Source organism: Dipodomys merriami, unplaced genomic scaffold (assembly GCF_024711535.1).
Source record: "Dipodomys merriami isolate MVZ:Mamm:240054 unplaced genomic scaffold, mDipMer1.0.p SCAF_13, whole genome shotgun sequence".
Lineage (NCBI taxonomy): Eukaryota > Metazoa > Chordata > Mammalia > Rodentia > Heteromyidae > Dipodomys > Dipodomys merriami.
In genome coordinates, this window is record NW_027202604.1 from 27,003,238 (window position 1) to 27,021,433 (window position 18,196).

The following is an 18,196-nucleotide window of genomic DNA, read 5'->3' on the forward strand; positions in this document are numbered from 1 at the left end:
ATAAATTTTTAATTACAAAATGATGTTATACAATACATTATTAATAACAACCAACAATGCATAATGTTTATGCATGAGTCCATTAGAAAGACAAGCTAATGTATGTCAATTCTAAAAGAAAGCACTAATTTGTCCTGAATTTGTGAATGAGGTTGAATTCACGATGCAAGCTGCTGAGTGCAAGCACGCAGAGCCGTTTTAGCATGCTATTTGGTAGTCAAGAAACATCTTGTACCTGTGGCATTTAAGAGGTATTTATGAATTGGTTCATCACGTGTGGTGATCAAGAATCGTACTTTTTAAATTTTTTTTAGCAAGCCATGCGGTGGTGAAATTTGGAATAAGACCACTGAGTTGACAATATGAGCTTTCCAAGACAGGTGCAGAATAAAATGGCCCAGAGCATCCAAGAAATGTGTGCAGGCCTTGCATTTGGGCCCATGGAAACTGCGGTTGCATTGTAATAGAATTTCCCAGCGTGGCCAACAGGCCTGCTCTCACGTGGTGCCTTTGTCACACTAGCGGTAACAGATTTCTGAGATCTCCATGGCCAGCTCCAGGCACTCACTGGTCTCATGGCAGGATTCGAACAGGCTACAGTCCATGTCACAGTTGCAAGTGCAGTCACTGCGAGGGTGGTTTTCATCCGAGGCGTGGTAGTACCAGTGTGAAGGGCAGCACAGGTTGGTACACACTGTTTCACAGGCATCAGGGAGCATCAGGAGACAGTCCCAAAACTGGCAAAACAGACAGGTGAGGATGAGCGAGGCACACACCTCTGCATAAAGAAAAAGAAGCCATTACAGTGTGGGCATCCGAGCCCCGGGGGAGACATTTAAAGAGAGGAAATAGATTAGATGGTTAGTAGTTAACTTGCTAAGAACTCTGAATCATTGCTATGTTTTGCTTACCTGTACCTGATTAACACACCCTACCCCAGAAATACATACAGTTAAAGTAATCATAGAAGCTAGTATGATGATGCATGAGCAAGAATGTTACCCAGGGGACCACAGGGAAGGACAGGGGAGGATGGCGATGTACTTGATAACTTGATAGCTAACTTTTAAAGATGGATTTGCATCAAGGGTAATGTACACTCTTACTGTCTCCAGCTCTTCCCTCCCCAGGCCACTCCTCACTCTACTTAAGTAATTGCTTTATTAACTTCCTGAGCATTTCCTATTGATTCCACTAATCTGGTTATTTAAAGTGCTGTCACTTTTCTAAACCCCTTTATTTACTTTGCCTATGGAGGTGCTGGGAAGGCACATGATTAGCTACCTATCTGGAAACCTTACAGCTCTCTGAGTAATAGCAGTGCCTTCCCAAATGCAGCAGCCTCAAGAGCAATTAGAGTTTTGGGGGGGAGGGGGGTGGGAAAGAAGAGATTACAGATGTCCTGCTTCTTGCCACCAGGCTTTGTTATTTTGTTCATCACAGATTCCCATAAATCTACCACGCCCATATTTAAATGCAAGCGAAAAGCACATTTCCAAACTTAATATGCTTGCTTTTTAAAAAATAATCCCAGTTTTTTGGGTTGTGTTTTATTTTTAATTCTTGCCTTCTCTTTCCCCCCCCCTCCAGTTATTCAAAGCTTTGATTTTTATATTCAAGTTGTTTAAGTGAAATACGTCATCACATGCCTAAGAGGTTTTAAATCTTATCAGTCTTCTTTAAGAAAATTGGTTTAAAAATTTACTATGCAGACTTGTAAAAATCTGGAAAGTATCTTTAAGGCATTGAAAGTAATTGGTAATTCTAGCCAAGCAGCTGGGATGGGTTATAGATTATTATACTTTTTGCTTCTATAAAGGGAATTAGTTAGAAGATGTAGCAGTTTTCTTGTTACAATTATAACTTATTTTCAGGTTTAAAAGCTTACAAAAAAGTGTGAGGTTTTTAAAAAATAAAACAGTAGGTAAGTGTTCCTATAATATGCCATCTAATTCATTAAAATGAGCAATTTGAATATTGCTGATGTCTGAAACACAAATTCGAAGAAAAAGACAACCCCTCTAGATGGGCTTATCAATTGATTCAGATTTGATTTTCATAAGGATCTACTTTTTTTCTAATAGAAAATGTTAATAACTTCTTGACTTTTAGAATTGCCCCCATTACTGGAGAGCCTGAGGGGGAAGGCTCACAAGTTCAAGGACAGCTCAGGCTACCTATGGAGACCTTGCCCCCCTACAAAAGAGCAAATGCAGAAGCTTTGTTATCGTGTGAGTGTTCATTTATCCTAAATCACTTATTTCCAGAAATATATTTTTATATTTGTATTCTTATGGTCAGTCATAGGGTTTGAACTCAGGGCCTAGGTGCTTTCATTCAGTTTTTGCGCTCAAGGGTAGCATTCCACCACTTTGAGCCACAGCACTACTTCTAGTTTTCTGGTGATTTATTGGAGATGAAAGTCTCATAGACTTCCCTGCCTGGGCTGGCTTTGAACCATGATTCTCCGATCTTAGCCTCCTGAATAGTTAGGATTACAGTTGTAAGGCACCAGCGCCTGGTCATAATTCTTTTTCTTTTATCATGCATATACTTAGTGATCTTTAAGAGAAGGGAAAACTTGGAAGAGTCTCTGAAAAGGAGCAAATATTTTAAAGAAAATTGTTTTGATTGATTATAAGAATACTGAATTTCCAAAGTGACTCATTAATGCAGGTAAGCAGCAATCTTCTTTCCTTTCCTCTGACTCTCCCTTTCTTTTTTTCCCAGTAGAATGGTAGGATGGTATTGTACACACACACACACACACACACACACACACACACACACACACACACACACACACACACACACACGACTTTTATGATAACTATAATCACTATATATTTTTGCAGGTGCTGTGGCCATTGCTCAGTATTTATCGTTTAGGCAGCATACCCCATAATACCTCTGTGGTATACATACTCATCGCTTTGCCAGACTGGGTGTATTTTTATTCACTTAATGACAGCTTCTAGCATATGGCCAACTCACTCATCTTATAAGTCACCACAGAACACCCACAAAAATTCAAGAGTAAGTTAGTACAGACTCTATTTCATGTAGGCTTTTCCAAAGAGAGCATGTTGGTGGTTAAAGATGTGGGGTATACAACTTCATCAAGTTTTACCAGTGTCAAGATTGCTTCTGTAGCAGCTCCTGGCAGAGAAGTTCTTCATAGGAAATATTCTAAGGGGTCACTCTTGGGCTGGAGGCTCAGAATACTTACTCAGGCTTATGGCCATATGAACATGACCCCAGTGGATCTTGTCCTTTATATATAGCAGGCTGAAAGTCTTGACAGGAGTAGGGTAGGCTACAAGATAGCAGTAGGAATAGCAGCTGCTGATATTACTGCAATAGATAGAACCTGTTTATAAAATGGCCTTATAATTTCCTGAGGGCATATCTCACCTTTTGGTTCAGTTGTAATTGCCAACATTTCCTACACTTGGCAGACTCTAGAGAGCTCAGCCAGTTGTAGATTTCAGTTGTATAAGAGAAAATAAAGTTTTGGCGTAATTCTTTGGCCAAATTTGTATTTTTTTTTCTGTCTCTCTATTTTTCACTTGAGAATAGAGTTCATTTTCTCCTGTTTCCAAGTCAGTCCTTTTTATTTGGTTATAAAAGGCAGACTATCTTGCCCCCCCAAATCTATGGTAACATTAATGAATTGAAAACAGATTATTTTTTTTGGTCCGGTCATGGGGCCTGAACTCTGGGCCTGGGTGCTGTCCCTCAGCTCTTCAGCTCAAGGCTAGCACTCTACCACTTGAGCCACAGCACCACTTCCATTTTTTTTTCTTTTTTGCTTATGTGGTGCTGAGGAATTGAACCCAGGGTCTCAGGCATGCAAGGCAAGTGCTCTACCACTGAGCCACCTTCCCAGCCCCAGATTTCTTCCCCTGAACTTTTCAAGAGTGTTCCACACTTTTCCTAAAAGGTGTATATTAAAGAATGCTACCCAAACAGGCATAACTGTTCTGCCTATGGTCAATCGTTGTTTTGTTTTGTTTGCAGAAATGTAGCAGAAAGCAGATAGGAGGCAGGAAGGATTTTTGGAATTGTTTACAAAGAGCCCTGAACTTCCCCTTTTCCTGAGCAAGTTTATTTCCTCTTGTCTGTATTCTGGGACTATAACACTTCATCAACATGATACTCAGAGTTGTATCACATGATTAATGTTCCTCTGCTGTATCCAATCCCCAGCTTCCTCCCTTGTCTAGCCTGTAATATCTTTCAAGATCAGGTTGCATTCTGGGCCAGTCTCTCTTCACCCTGCCCCACACTTGTCCATTCTCACTTTTCTTAGCCATGGCTCTTCCACATTCAGATGCACTCACCAGCAAGTTGGGAGCCATGCTTTGCAATGTCCCTTTCCCTCCTCCTCCTCTGCCTAGCCAGTTCATCTTTGAGGTCTGCTGATCCTACTGCAAGCCCTGCTGAGCCATTTCCACATGGCTTCCTCTTGAGGATGCTGTGTTGCTACATCATCCCTTGTCTAATCCATCATCCTGTGATTACCTCCATTCTTAAATAAGAGTGAGGCCCCATCCCTTTAAGTCCCCAGTCCTTGCCCTAGCCCAATAAGCTCCTGCAGTCCATTCCAGGACTGTGATTTCTGGCCCTATTTTGCTTTTCATTCCTTGTGTTCCAGCACCCTGAGTGAATTTCAGTATTTGGAGCAAACCTAGCTCAGGACTTACACATAAGCTGTGTCTGCTGTTTGAAATGCACAACTCCCCCACTCCCCCACTTCAGTCATTTCCCCCCCCCACTCCCATCTTCCCCAAATCCTATTCAAATCCTTAGGCCTTCTACTTCCGACATCTTCCCTCTAAATCACACCACTGCACCTGACTTTATTTCTAATTCATATCATTTATCACAGGGTAGCAATGACCTAGTTAATTTTTCCTCCAACTAGAATCTAAGTAACAGGAGGTAGCTGAACTCGTATCTCTTACTGAATGAATGAATCAGTGAATGATTCTGAGTCATCCCATTTTCTCAGATGAATGGATTAAGGCTGAGAGACTGGTTGTCTCTCTGTGTCCTATGCCCTCCTGGCTGTGAAGTGGTGAAGCTGGGCTTTACCGCTAATCCTTTCATTCCCCCAAAGCCTACATTCTGTGTCTCCCTGTTGTATACAACCTAAAACATACCTGCAGTCCTCAGCGCTATTTATGCGCGTCGTACACCGGCCTAGAAATGATGGATAGCTCAGGATCCTTACACACTTTGCTCATCAATGAGGAAACAGAGGATTTAAAAAGAGGAGTACCCCAGGACATATGGCAAGAGGCAGAGTTATTCCATGGACCCAGCTTGTCATCAGGCTCTTTGGTCACATGCTTCTATTCCCTTCCTGCCACATGCTTTAGTTCAGGCACTGCCAGTTTCCTAATGGCCTGCCTTCCCCTGTCCCTGCTTCAATCCTGCTCGGTGTTATAATCCCAAAACTGGCAAAGTCCAGGGTCCCTTTGGGTCCCTTCTTTATTGATTTCTGTCTGGGTTCAGTCTCGGGTGACAGCCAATGGCTCTTGGGAGTCTGAGAGGAAGGGAAACTTGGGGTCTTTCTCCTGCTTTCTCTCTGCTGTGAGTGGTGACTTGGGTCTTAGATTTGTGAATCTCTGGACAACCCTTCTTCTTGTGGCTCTCCCTCAAGCCATTAATAGCCTCTCTTTAATGGTCATTTGCTAGTAAGCTAGGTACAGTATTAGCCATCCTTAATGGTCTGGAGGGACACAGGAAAGACAGGTAGAGCCTTCCTGTGGTGGTTGGTTCTGCCACTGTGTTTGAGTATTCAGCTCTTCTCACACCTTTGTTAACAAGTTTCCCCATATAGGAAACACACTCTGTCAAGCCTCCTATCATCACTGCCCATCTGGCTTTCCCACATTCTAAACCTGGAATAAAGGTGGGTGAGGTGGATCAGAGACCTACAAGCCATCCATCCCACAGTGGTGTTTAGCTGAGAGCAAGAAGCCATGACTTAAGATTGTTTCATTTCCTTTTTACCACCCTTTGGGTACCTTTCGGGCACCAGGCCTATAATGTGCTGAGTGACAATTCCCTAGTGACACTGAAGAATGAATGCAGCTTCCAGAGGAGCTAAATGCCCCAATGGGGATTGAGTAATTAAGGGAGAGACTGTTTCATTAGAAAGGATCGTGTTTAATTACAGGGGAAAAGACACCAATGGAAGGAAATTCTACACATGGATATGAAGTCAGCCTGGTCATGGTGACACATTCCTTTTCCTTTGTCTTCTCAGTTTTATGTCTTGTCATGTGTCGCCCATGATTACAGAGAGGGACGAGAGGCATTTCTAGCTGCCAACTGTAGTTCCTAAAACATTTTTTTCCAACATCTAAAACACACCTTCTATTTCCTTGCACATCCTTACATGAAGTAGCAAAAATATGATTCCTGTAGGTATGACCCCAGACATGTAATAACTCCTCCTGTTTCTCTCCTAAAATAAGTTTATGACAGCAACAATAATGGTAATAATAATAACAATAACAATAATAATAATAATAAGAAGAAGAAGCAGCCAAATCAATTTGGTCCCACTCCATCTTCGAATGCATTCCTGTGCTTTCACAGGAAATTTGCCTTCATCTTGAGATTTGTGACCCAATGGATCTGATGGATTATTGCATGATTTTGGCCCAACCTGAAGTTCTTAAGAAAAATACATCTGTAACATAGAATGGGAATAAATAAAGTGTAACTGAATGCTTTTCTCTAGTGGGGCTATCATCTCTGATGTTATCAATTTTAATAGATACTTAAATATGTCAAGATCTATTTGAGCTCAGACAAGCACAGCTAACATCTTAAGTCAGTTCTTTAGAAGTGGAATGACTGGATTTGGGTGATACACGGGAAATTTGTGCTTATGTTTTTTTTTTCTGAGCAAATGAACTGAAATAATTATAAAATTGAAACATTTTATAAGGTGACACCACCACATTTAATTGTGTGAGATTTACAGGGTAGGAAAATGTAATCATTTTATTCAGTAGTCCATGGTATAATTAAGACTATTCTTTTGAGGTAGCTTGTATTTATGATTTTCCTCTTCCACCTGGATGACAGGTCTCAAATTCAGAGTTATATATCAATTAGGCATATTGTCAAGATTCTTCTTTTTTTTTTTTTAGGAGTCCTGCTCTCTAATGTGATGTATATCCCTCGCTCTTTCTTATCCTTAGAGATGCTTTTGCAATCAGAAGAATGTAGAAATAGAAGCAGGTGTGCAGCAAGTTCTTTGGACTTTTACTATTTTATTGGAGAAAGGGGCCACACAGGATGAACCACAATTTAGTAATAAAGTAATGTTGTAGCACATGCCATGTGATGTTCAGTAAAGATCCTTTTAAATTCCCATCAGAGCACACACCATGAACTGTGCTAATGGATGCAACACATTTTACCAAATCTGCATGTGTGAGCCTTTTCCATCCTGTTTTAAGCGGGGCAATGTATATAAATAATAGATATTAGCAATTAAGCATCCGTTTTTATGCATTCATTTATACATTTGAAAATAAATTAGCCACAAACTACATAAAAAGTGGATGCAATCTTTTCTTCTCCCTTCTGTTTTCCCTGCTGTTCCTAAAAGATATTTCTGTATTTATCTCAGTACGAACAATGACCCCAGTTCTCAATTTCTGCATCCTTAAATTAATTACTATCAAAAATTCTCTAAAATGAATTGAGTAGGACTTAACTCTTGATTTCCTTGGTGTTTGCTCTTTAGGATAACGAGTGGTGTTTCCTGGCACTGTGTGTGGGATTTTCTACTTTCTATTTTATCTAGGTACCAAAAGCTCTCACATCGTGGGGGAGGGGAGGTTTTTCAAAAGGGGGCCTTGGATGGGTGGGCCATGTCCAACACTTGCAGCTTAAAACCGGAACTTCCTGGAGTAGACTGGCTTCATTAGAAAAACAATATGAGATGCGCTCAGAACATCACTAAATAATTTTTCAAAGAAAAAAGATAAATCAACCTGATTGACCCATGCTTGCGACTCTCCTTTGCTCTACAGAACAAAGAGCCATCTGCTATTTTTCTGCACGAGGCAGTTGAGTTTCAGTGGCCATTTTAATGGAGCAGTCATTTGGGCTTCTTCTTTTGGAACCCAAGGGTTTAGATATGCTCCTTCATTTGCCCTTCTCACAGCATTATTGGTGGTATAGATGGAAGAGATGCTGGGGATATGTGTGTTTGCCTCTGTGCGATGGCAAATCCTAATTCAAGGATCATGCTCCTCCAGCACGTGATCAGCGACACTGATGAATTTCCAGTACTTTCCATGAATGCCCTATGGTTAGGATGCCTCTGCAGAGAACTGCTACATTGCTTGTTTCCTTGACTTAGTGTTCATGGTTACTCAAGCTAGAAATTTGAACATCATCCTACAGTGAGGCTCAAAGAAGCATTGTTGGGTACGTTTGGAGTTACCTAAAGTAAGTAAGAATAGGTATCAACACTGGGAATTTTAGGCACTTCACATAACAATCTCCGTGTGTGTGTGTGTGTATGTGTGTGTGTGTGTCTGTGTGTGTGTGTGTGTGCACTTGAACTCATGGCCTGGGCACTGACTCAGCTTTTTCACTCAAGGCTGGTGCCCTACCAAGTTTCACTTCCAGATTTGGGCTCATAAATTGGAGATAAGAGTCTCAAGGACTTTCCTACCCAGGCTGGCTTTGAACTGCAATCTTCAGCTCTAAGCCTTCTGAGTAGCTAAGATTACAGGTGTGAACCACCTGCGTCTAGCTTGCATGCTAATCTAAATCTTTAGTTATTCTTGAAAAACTTTAAGATTGGACAACTTTGAGAGTTGCTATGGAAACCATCATCTAAAGCTGGACAGAAGCAGTGACCTTTAGATGAGATGGGGGTTCTTCAGTTTGTCCCAGTCCACACCATTCCCTCTGTTATACTTCCAGTTTATGTTATTCTTCACCTTCTCTCATGGTGATGGCAGACAATCGAGTCTGGAGTTTCTAGTTTAGGGCACCCATGTCAGCATTTGCTCACAGAGCCACATTTCACTTGTAAACATGGGTTACAAGTCTCTCTCCTTGCTGTCGAAAACTGTAAGTATAACAAAAGCTAACACTGTTCTGCTCTGTGACAGATTTCCTACTATATGCTTACATGTGTGATTTAATTTGGTCCTTGCAATGCCTCTTGGTGTGTTATTATCCTACTAGGTAACTAAGAGATGGTTTAAAAAAATCGAAAACAAAACTTGTCCACTTTTATGCATTAATATGCATGCAAGGGTTAAACTAATGTGATTCCAAAGCCGATTTTATCCAAAGTTTAGCTATTTTTCCTCATGTTCAAAAATCAGTTATGAATATCAATGCCCAATCAGAAACAATACTCTATGACTACAATTGCCTTTGAGAAATGCTGAAAATTCTTTCAACTCACTTGTAGATACTGAAGGTTCCAAAACTCTTGGGTGACATATATCTCCTGCAAATGTCATTGCAAAGTATTTCTCCTAAGTTGAATTCTATATGTTGTCCTGGACACCCTCTGATTTTGAATTTGATTGTAAGTTGTTCTAGTGTCAAACAGATCAGAATGGCCAGGAAGGGACTTTACCCAGAAGTGCCAGCCTTTCTGCAGATTGCTGAAGAAAGGATCACGATATGCTGTACAGATTGTATTAGCAATTTTTTAGTGTTCTCCCAATCTGCCTCTTTCTTCCTGTCTGCCTAGAAACCTAGGCTGAATAGCCCCATAGATGCAAAGGGAGGCTTTACTATTGTCTTCATCTGCCTCAGAGTCCCATACCCGAATGGGGTAAAACTCCACCCCAGCTATTTAAAACATATTTCCTCTTGATTCCCAGCTTTGAGAGCAAACAATCTGCCAAGCACCTCATAATTGCAAAGTGACCTTGACACATGTCATTCAGTAGGGTTTTCAAATCTAAATCGTCCTGTTTAATATTCATAAAGATTTTTTTCCTAACAGCATATGTGATGCTTTTACAGGGGTTGGGGGTTTGGGAGCTTTATTTAGAGATGGGTTGAATTCTGAGAAACATACCATTCGTGTCTCTCTGATGAGCTGAAGTATCAGTTTGGAGGTAGGAAAATCTTGTTTGGCATTCTTCAAGGGAGGACAGTGATGTGCTGGACTCTGACAGGTTTTTCTCTGTGGGGCTTTCCTTGGCTGGTCCATCTGTGATATTGAATTGGGATACTGAATTTATAACCATAGCATTAATAGGTTTCTCGTCTGCACGCTTTTCATTTGTGAGTTGCGTATCTAGATGAAAAAAATATAAAAGAAAACACACATGCACAAACCCACTATAGTTTTACCTAGGGATCTGAGAATAGATATTGGCAGTAAAATGCACACTGTAGACTCTGATAAGAATAAAATCATGAAAAAAGAATGAAGTATTCGCTGGGCAGGATGCTTTTGAAAATTAGAGGAGGAATAGCAGAACATACTCATAAAATTTTGAACATGTTGCAAATTTTACCTATTACAATCATTTGGAATAGAAATCTCTGCTGTAGAATGAAGAAGAAAAAGACAAAGAATCCTTCAGTTGTCTTTACAAAACCTCATAGTATGTTGCTAATAATTCCTTCAGTTGCTAATAATTCCTTCATCTCATAGTATGTTATCAATGTACTTTCATATTATGTTATGGTTCTGATAAACAAGAATGGTTTATTTTTGTCTGTTGTGGGGCTTGAACTCAGGGCCTAGGCACTGTCCCTGAGCCTCTTTGTGCTTAAGACTAGCATTCTACAACTTGAGTGGTTCATTGGAGAAGAGAGTCTCATGGGGACTTTTTTGCCTGGGTTGGCTTCAAACTGCCATCCTCAGATCTCAGCCTCCTGAGTAGTTAGGATGATAGCGATGAGCCACCTGTACCTGGCAGGAGCAAGTTTTTGAAATGCTAGATAGTTCTGCTGAATAATTCACCTTGCTTCAGTCCAATAACTATCTGTGTTTATTTGCTTGCTTTTAATTCTCAGTTTCCTCCTTTGAAAGAAAAATGGAGATAGATAATGTACAACTTATTCCTGCATTCTTTCCTCAAAGATGATCAGTTGTTGCCTTTTCTCTGACTTGGCTTCTTTTTAAGCCTCCTGGTCAGCTTACACATTCTATCTGGCTTTGGTACTGTTTTTCTCAAGAACCTATGCTTTATTCCATAGGACCAATTGACATACGTGTTAGAGATGTTTTAATGACTTCTGCGAGGTCCCTGATGAAGATTCTGGTTTAAAGAGGCATAGATAGAAGGCTGAGAACTACAGGCACTTCCTGTGTTCAGAGTTCCTGTGTTCATCCACTCATTGCATATAATTATCGGGGGGAGGTGTCTCACATAGCAGGCGTGGTGATGGATATTAGGGAGCAGTACAATTGGTTCTACCATCTTTCTTTTTTATTTCCCAAACAACATGCATGGTCTGTTTTTCACCCTCACCAAACCAGCTAGCAAAAGCCAGATTGATTAGAGTACTGTAGGAGCATCTGAAAGAAAAGCATCTCAATACATCCTGTGCCAGAGAGCAAGTCTGAATGATGGCATCATTAATCTATCATTTAACTCATCTCATTAAGCAAAACTCTAAAATTTACAAAGAAGAGAAAAAGTAAATATTATTAAACAAACAGCCAGGTTGAGTTCGAGAGAAATGTTTGGACCTAAACAAGTGACTTGGCTGTCCTTTTGGGAGGTGGTAGAGAAGCATTCTGGGAAATCGCAAATTCATGGCTAGCCAGTGTCTGGCTTACTAGGTAGTGACTATTAAGTGTTACTATGAGTAACAGGATGGGAAACCTGGTTTACTTTTACCATGCTAATACACTGCAAGAAATGAATTCTTGCCAATTCCACCTTTTTTATTTTTTTTTTATTTTTTGTCCATTCCAAAGTTGCTTCTTCATTAGGAGGGAATGGAAATCTCTGTTTGGGTCTGCTTGCTAGGGCAGTTAAAAGTTTGGAATTTTAACCCATTCAAGTACCCTCCTTCATGGCAGATCCACTAAATCACAATCCCCAAGGAAGCTTTGAAATACTCCCAGGGGGAATCCAACATTGTCACAAATTTGGGAACTCCAGGGAACTTCTGCTTTTGAGAGTAGAAGAAAGACAGGCTATCCCATAGATTTGTGAACTAGTATTTCTCTGAAACCACTCATGAGATCTCTGTCTGAAGGTCACTTGCATTGCACCAAACATTGCCACCTGCAATTGGCTCTACCAGTTTTCTTTTTTATTTCCCAAACAACATTGTTTTCCAGCAATATTTAGTTTTTATCCCCTCTCACACATGCTGCTAGCTTTAAATCTCTGGGTTCCAGTTTGATTCACTCTGAGAAGAAATGGCAGAAATGGGGGCTTAGGAAAACATCCATTATAGACATTAGCAAGTTTAGCAAGTAGTGTAACATTGAATATTGAAATAGAATTGGGAAACAATTCATAAACTCCAGGTTTTCTCTAACCCAAGAGGGAATCTACCAATTGTATTAATTATATTATATATTATTAGCCATTCTCACAACCTGATGGATATCGAAAGAATGATTTAGACCACCTAGAACAATATTGTATATAGAACATATAGCACACACACACACACACACACACACACACACACACACACACACACACACACACACACACTGAGCTGCACGAATTTATAAAGTTCTGTATTACCATTTGTAAACCTTACTGAACTTAAGAATCTTAAAGACTTGAGGAAATAGATATTATTAGTGTCCTTGAACAGATGGGAAAAGTAAAAATTGTTATTATCTTCAATGAACAGATGAATGAGTATAATGAAGGCTTAGAGAATTCACTCAGGTTAGTTGTCTAAGGTCAATGTGTGAACAAGGATTCAAACTGAGGACTAGTGGATTTCCAAAGCTTTGCTCTTATCCTGATCTCGCCTCTATTATACAACACATCTCTGAATTGTGCCTAGCTTTTATTTGGCTCTCTAAATGCTAAGACTTCCCCTCAGCCCTTTATACCCTAAATTCTGAGCTGCATTAGCATGCCAAATCCAACCTCATAAATAACAGTGCATCGGACCCACCTTTTCCTGCCCAGGGCTTGTGAACCAGCTTCTTACACACCTATATGTTCAATTCCAGCTGCTTTGTAATATAGGTTGGAGAAAAGCACAAACAGAGCTAATAGTAGGCAAATCTCTGAGGAGCACAGAGCTTGCCACAGCCTTTATTTAACAGAATTAATTAACTATCAGTTCAAATTATCACACATAGTCAGGCTGCATGTAATTCAAATTGCTTTTGTACAAAATAATTTAGTCACAACAAAAAAAGTTGAGTACAGGTTACTGGAATGTAAGACGATGCTGAGAATATATTACATAGTCAAGTTATATACGTGTCTCTTTTTAGTTTTGCAGTAATTTCAAGTATGTCATTTTAAATGTAAGTGGTGTGCAACATTAAATAACCATTTGGGAGCACATGGAGCTTTTTACTGAGAGATGTTATGGAGGAGTTATGCTGCCATTCATAAAGTTATTTTAATTATATGTCTGTTTATATTTTTATATGTTGCTCATTAAAAAAATCATCTGACATACATACACACATTGGCCTGTTTAATTCTAAATTCTGACATTTGAAAAGAATCATAATTTGAGGTGAATGTTACTGACATCTCTCCCTCCTTTTTTTATTATTGTTTTTTATTGTTTTTTTTATTGTGAAAATACCGTGCAGAGGGGTTACAATTACATGGGCAAGATAATGAGTACATTTCTTATCAAGCATTGTTGCCTCCTCCTTTGTTTCCCCTTCCCATCCCTGTCCTCCCATCCCCACCCCTCGCCAAAATTATAAAGATTGTTTGTCTACATAACATCTTGTACATCTCGTTGTTGCAATAATGGGTCCATCTGTATCCCTATTTAAACAATTTGTTTTTTCCTTCCCCTCCACAAATTATACCAACATCAAATGCAGTGAAAAAAGGGGTTATACCATGGGGGAGGGACAGGGACATACAAAGCAACAAAGAAATCATCTTATTATCCCTCCTTTTTAATAGATTAAAATGCTAACAATAATTCCCTGTATCCTGTCCTCTACAGCATTCCTTGACCTTGTACCCGAAGTATTATAAAGTAAGCATAAGCTGGTAGGACACATATAAAAAGTGGTATCACATTTTCTGTAGAGAGAACTATTTTGGAATTAAATAAGGAACTCGTGAAACTAAATTTGGGATGTTATACATAGTTCTTGACATTAACTTGAAGAAAATACGTTAGAAAAAAACAAAATTGAAACAAAAAATAGGAGCTCATTGATAGTTCTTTGAAAAAAAATATTAAAGGGTATCTTCAAAGTCAGTGGAATAGAAAATTCATGTTTGGGTTAGGAGTAATTTCGAGAATCGGTAGGCATAAACTAAGAAACAGAAAGATAGACAGTTAATTAATTTTTTATTACTGTTGAGTAAATGTTATTAATTTAATTCAATTAACATTTATTGAGTACCCACATGGAATAAATGAATCAATGTGACAGGAGCTATTAATTTATTTACTTTAAGTTATTAAAGAAACATTTTAATGCTCTTCATTTTTGCTCACTAAACATGACTTGGTAATTTTCATATCCATATATTCTCTCTTGTCATCTCTTCTGCCTTGGATCTTCTAATTATTATTATTATTTATGCTTTTCATTTTCTCTTTTCCTTCCAGCTCCTGTACCTCCTCTCTTCTTTTCCCTTCTTATTCTTTCCCTTCCTTTCCCCCTATTTTTCCCTTTTTAATTTCTACTCTTTTCCTTTTTAATATCTAATTCTTTGACAGACCTTCCTTGTTTCTTTTATTCAATTCCTCTTCCATCCTCCCTGTCTTCCATCCCCTCAAAGATCACATTTGCCCATATTCAAACTCTATTAATTTTTGTGAAGTTGGTCTCTAAATCTCTATGCAGCTAGCCTTCCAGCCAGCTACCAACCAGGACACATTTACTGAGCATCAACGCCATGCCTTGCTCTGTACTAACAAACCACAGGGGGATTCTCAGAAAAATGACCAAGTTTTTTTTTTTTTTTTTTGGTTCTTAAGAAGCCCATTGTCAGCACAAAAACTGTTGTCACACTTGCTACTGGCTATTGGATATTTTCTTTCGGATACCAGCCAAATCCTTTCAATTTTCTGTCTCTTTCAACTAACCTCTTATTTCTCTTCTCAAACTGGGTAGCTCTGGCTATTGCTTAGGATTGCAAAATTTTATTTCTTTTCATTCTATTGTCATTTTGTTTCCATTTATTAGGCTTAAAACAGTTATTTGGCTTGTCCTCATCCTCATCCAATTTCTTATTTATTTTTCCCGGTAAATAACCCTCCGGCCCATTGGTGGCACAAATTTGATCCTTTCTACTGTCCTGTCTCCTCTCTTTCAGGGATCTTTTTCTGCTGTGGTAACAACTGTCTTTATGGCACCTTATAAAATATAATAAAAAGATGTTGTGACAAACTCTTATCTTCTCATCACATCAAGCATGAAACAAAAGCCAATCAAGACATATGCATAGAATCACTGACATACACAATAAGAAACCTGAATGATTTCCTATTCTCCTGGTCTCAGTTAACATCTCCATTCTATTGTTCAGTTTGGTGAGAGGTAGATCATAGTGAAGGTTTTCTCGTGAGTGGTAAACTCCATAAAACTTGATGGAAAATGTTAAATAAGCCTTCAAGGCAGAGTGATTTTAATTTCAGTTCTAGATTCAAATGCTTAAAGTGGATATTTCAGATGTATAGACCATTTTAAAGCTATAATGGTGAATTATATTTTTCTTTGGATTTGAACTGTGAGGTGGCTTAGAATTTAGTATGGTAATTATCTGTGGTTGAAATCAGATCAAGGCAAATGAGTGGCATTTCAAAGTATAAGCCACCACTCCATTAACAAATTACTGTGGTTAGTAAAATAGTTACTGAAGTGACATTGTGCAGAAAAAATGATGAGAATTTTATGAATTTTTTAAAAAAGAACATGTGGCTACAGTTTCCAGAGCTTGGTAGATAAAAATACAATATATAAAATAAGGAACTTATTTGGTATATTAAACATGGTGAAAATTATTAGAGTTGGAATAAAAGTTTCAACATATATAGACGACTATTCTTATTTATTTAATTTTTGAAGCAAGCTCTTAGTATATTTATTGCCCATGATGACATCAAGTTCTTAGCCTCTTGCCTCAGTCTCCCAAGAAGCTTATATTACAGGCCTGTGCTACCACACCCATTACTATAATTCTTACATTGATTAAAATTGGGAAACAGTACTACAGCTAAAGACAGAACCATGTTAGGAAATGAGGATTTGTTGGCACTAACAAAAGCCAGCATGCTGGGCACTGGTGGTTCATGTCTATAATCCTAACTACTCAGGAGGCTGAGATTTGAGGATCCCAGTTCAAACCAGCCCATTCAGGAAAGTCTTTGAAACTCTTATCTCCAATAAACTGCCAGAAAATATGGGAGTGGCGCTGTGGCTCAAGTGGTAGAGTGCTAGCCTTGAGCTGAAGAGCTGAGGGACAGTGCCCAGTCCCAGAGTTCAAGCCCCATGACTGATAAAAAAAAAAAAAGGATGGATTCTCAAAGTGACTGGTTTTTAAGAAAATCATACTTTTATTTGGAAGCTAAGTGGAGAATTTTTTTCCATCTGAAAGATGAAGTCTTTGTAAAATATTGTCACCTTTTGAGTTGAATGAGCATAAAGAAGCCTGGAAAATTCAATGGCTACAGCCTGCTAAATTGGATAAAACAAAGCCTTAAGTTCATTAAGTCTGTCTTTTGGGGGGGAAATAAGTGAATTTTTTTCCTCTTTAATTTTCAAATGGTAGCATTGGGTAGATGATGTCCTTTAAAGACTTTCGAGTGAAAGAAGCAGTTTTAGGTATCATTGTTTTATTTTGTCTTCGGCAGCATGTCCAGTGTAACTCAGTCTTAAACACATTAGATGAAATGTTTATTGAGGGCTATGACAAGAAGACATTTTCAAGCTTTTCCTCAGCCTTTGGAATTCTTTTCAAAAATCAACAAAGAGCAAGATGTATATTATTTCTCCAGAAATTATAGCAGTGAGTGTTCAAGGTGAAAAGGATTATAGGCAAGAAGGAATGAAGTGAGGAAAGTTGAACATAGTTCCTCCCTTTCTCTCCCAAGCCTTCCGGACTTCAGAGAAAGTTGAATCTTTTTTTTTTTTTTTCAGCTGAAATGTTTTGTGGCTGTTGTTTGTTTCTTTCTTGTTTAACTTTTGCAGATAATTACTTGTTTTTTGATTACCACTGAACTTGGCACATGTACCGAGACATTGGCTGAGTGATAATATTTTCATAGTCAGATCATATGCTGGTTAAAAAAAAAGCCATTCAATCCTAAGAGGTGGTTGAAGCTTCTTCAGACATGAAAACATTTTGCAATTATGAGTCTCTGTGTCATTTTTATGTAGTTACATTCAGTTTAATGTTTGTCTCAGGAAATAAAGATTATGTTACCCGGAGGGTTGGGGAGGACAAATTGGTTAGCTATGTTTATAGTTTGATGCCCTTGGATGAAATGGCGAATAAAGGAAGGTACGGAGCCTGTAAACTTCTGCATAATTGGAATCACAGATACAGTTGATTTTGTGCAGCTATTAGGGATGAATTATAAATGTTAAAATTACATTCTAAATGATTTAAGATATTTTCTATTGTGTTAAATCTATCTCAGATCATTCATTCCAACCATTTGAGTATCACATTTGAAGTTGACAACAATGTTGCTGCCACAGTTGACAGGAGTTAGCAAGTTCCCTGCGGCTCGGTGGTTTATGGTTAAAGACAAAGCTGGGACTTGAACTTACCCTTCTTTCAATTCCTCTGGCTGCCAAAGCTTGCATTCTCAAACTGCTTTAGAATCCAGGTGCTGTACTATGGGTTTGGACTATTGTTCTGAAATTGGATTCTTATTCCTTTAGACTGTTCTCTTTCCAGGTTTAGGGGTTGTGCTGAAATGTGGCTAGGATGAGATTAGGAAGCACATTCCATATATGTTCAAGCCAGAACTCCCATTTGATAACTAAAGATTTCAGTGTCCAAACTGAACCTAAAGTTCCATGCATGAA

At 38.8% G+C, this 18,196-nt stretch overlaps 1 protein-coding gene across 1 annotated transcript in view; it reads right to left on the reverse strand.

The window, feature by feature from the left end:
* Positions 1-507: 507 nt before the first annotated feature.
* The window catches only part of Mdfic2 (MyoD family inhibitor domain containing 2), a 95,355-nt gene continuing 77,666 nt past the window's right edge, over positions 508-18,196 (reverse strand). The window contains exons 3-4 of the mRNA XM_070018406.1: positions 10,088-10,309; positions 508-778 (exon numbers count right to left, since the gene is read on the reverse strand). Coding sequence (XP_069874507.1) covers positions 519-778; positions 10,088-10,309 — 482 coding nt within the window. The 3' untranslated portion in view covers positions 508-518. The remainder of the gene's footprint in view (positions 779-10,087; positions 10,310-18,196) is intronic.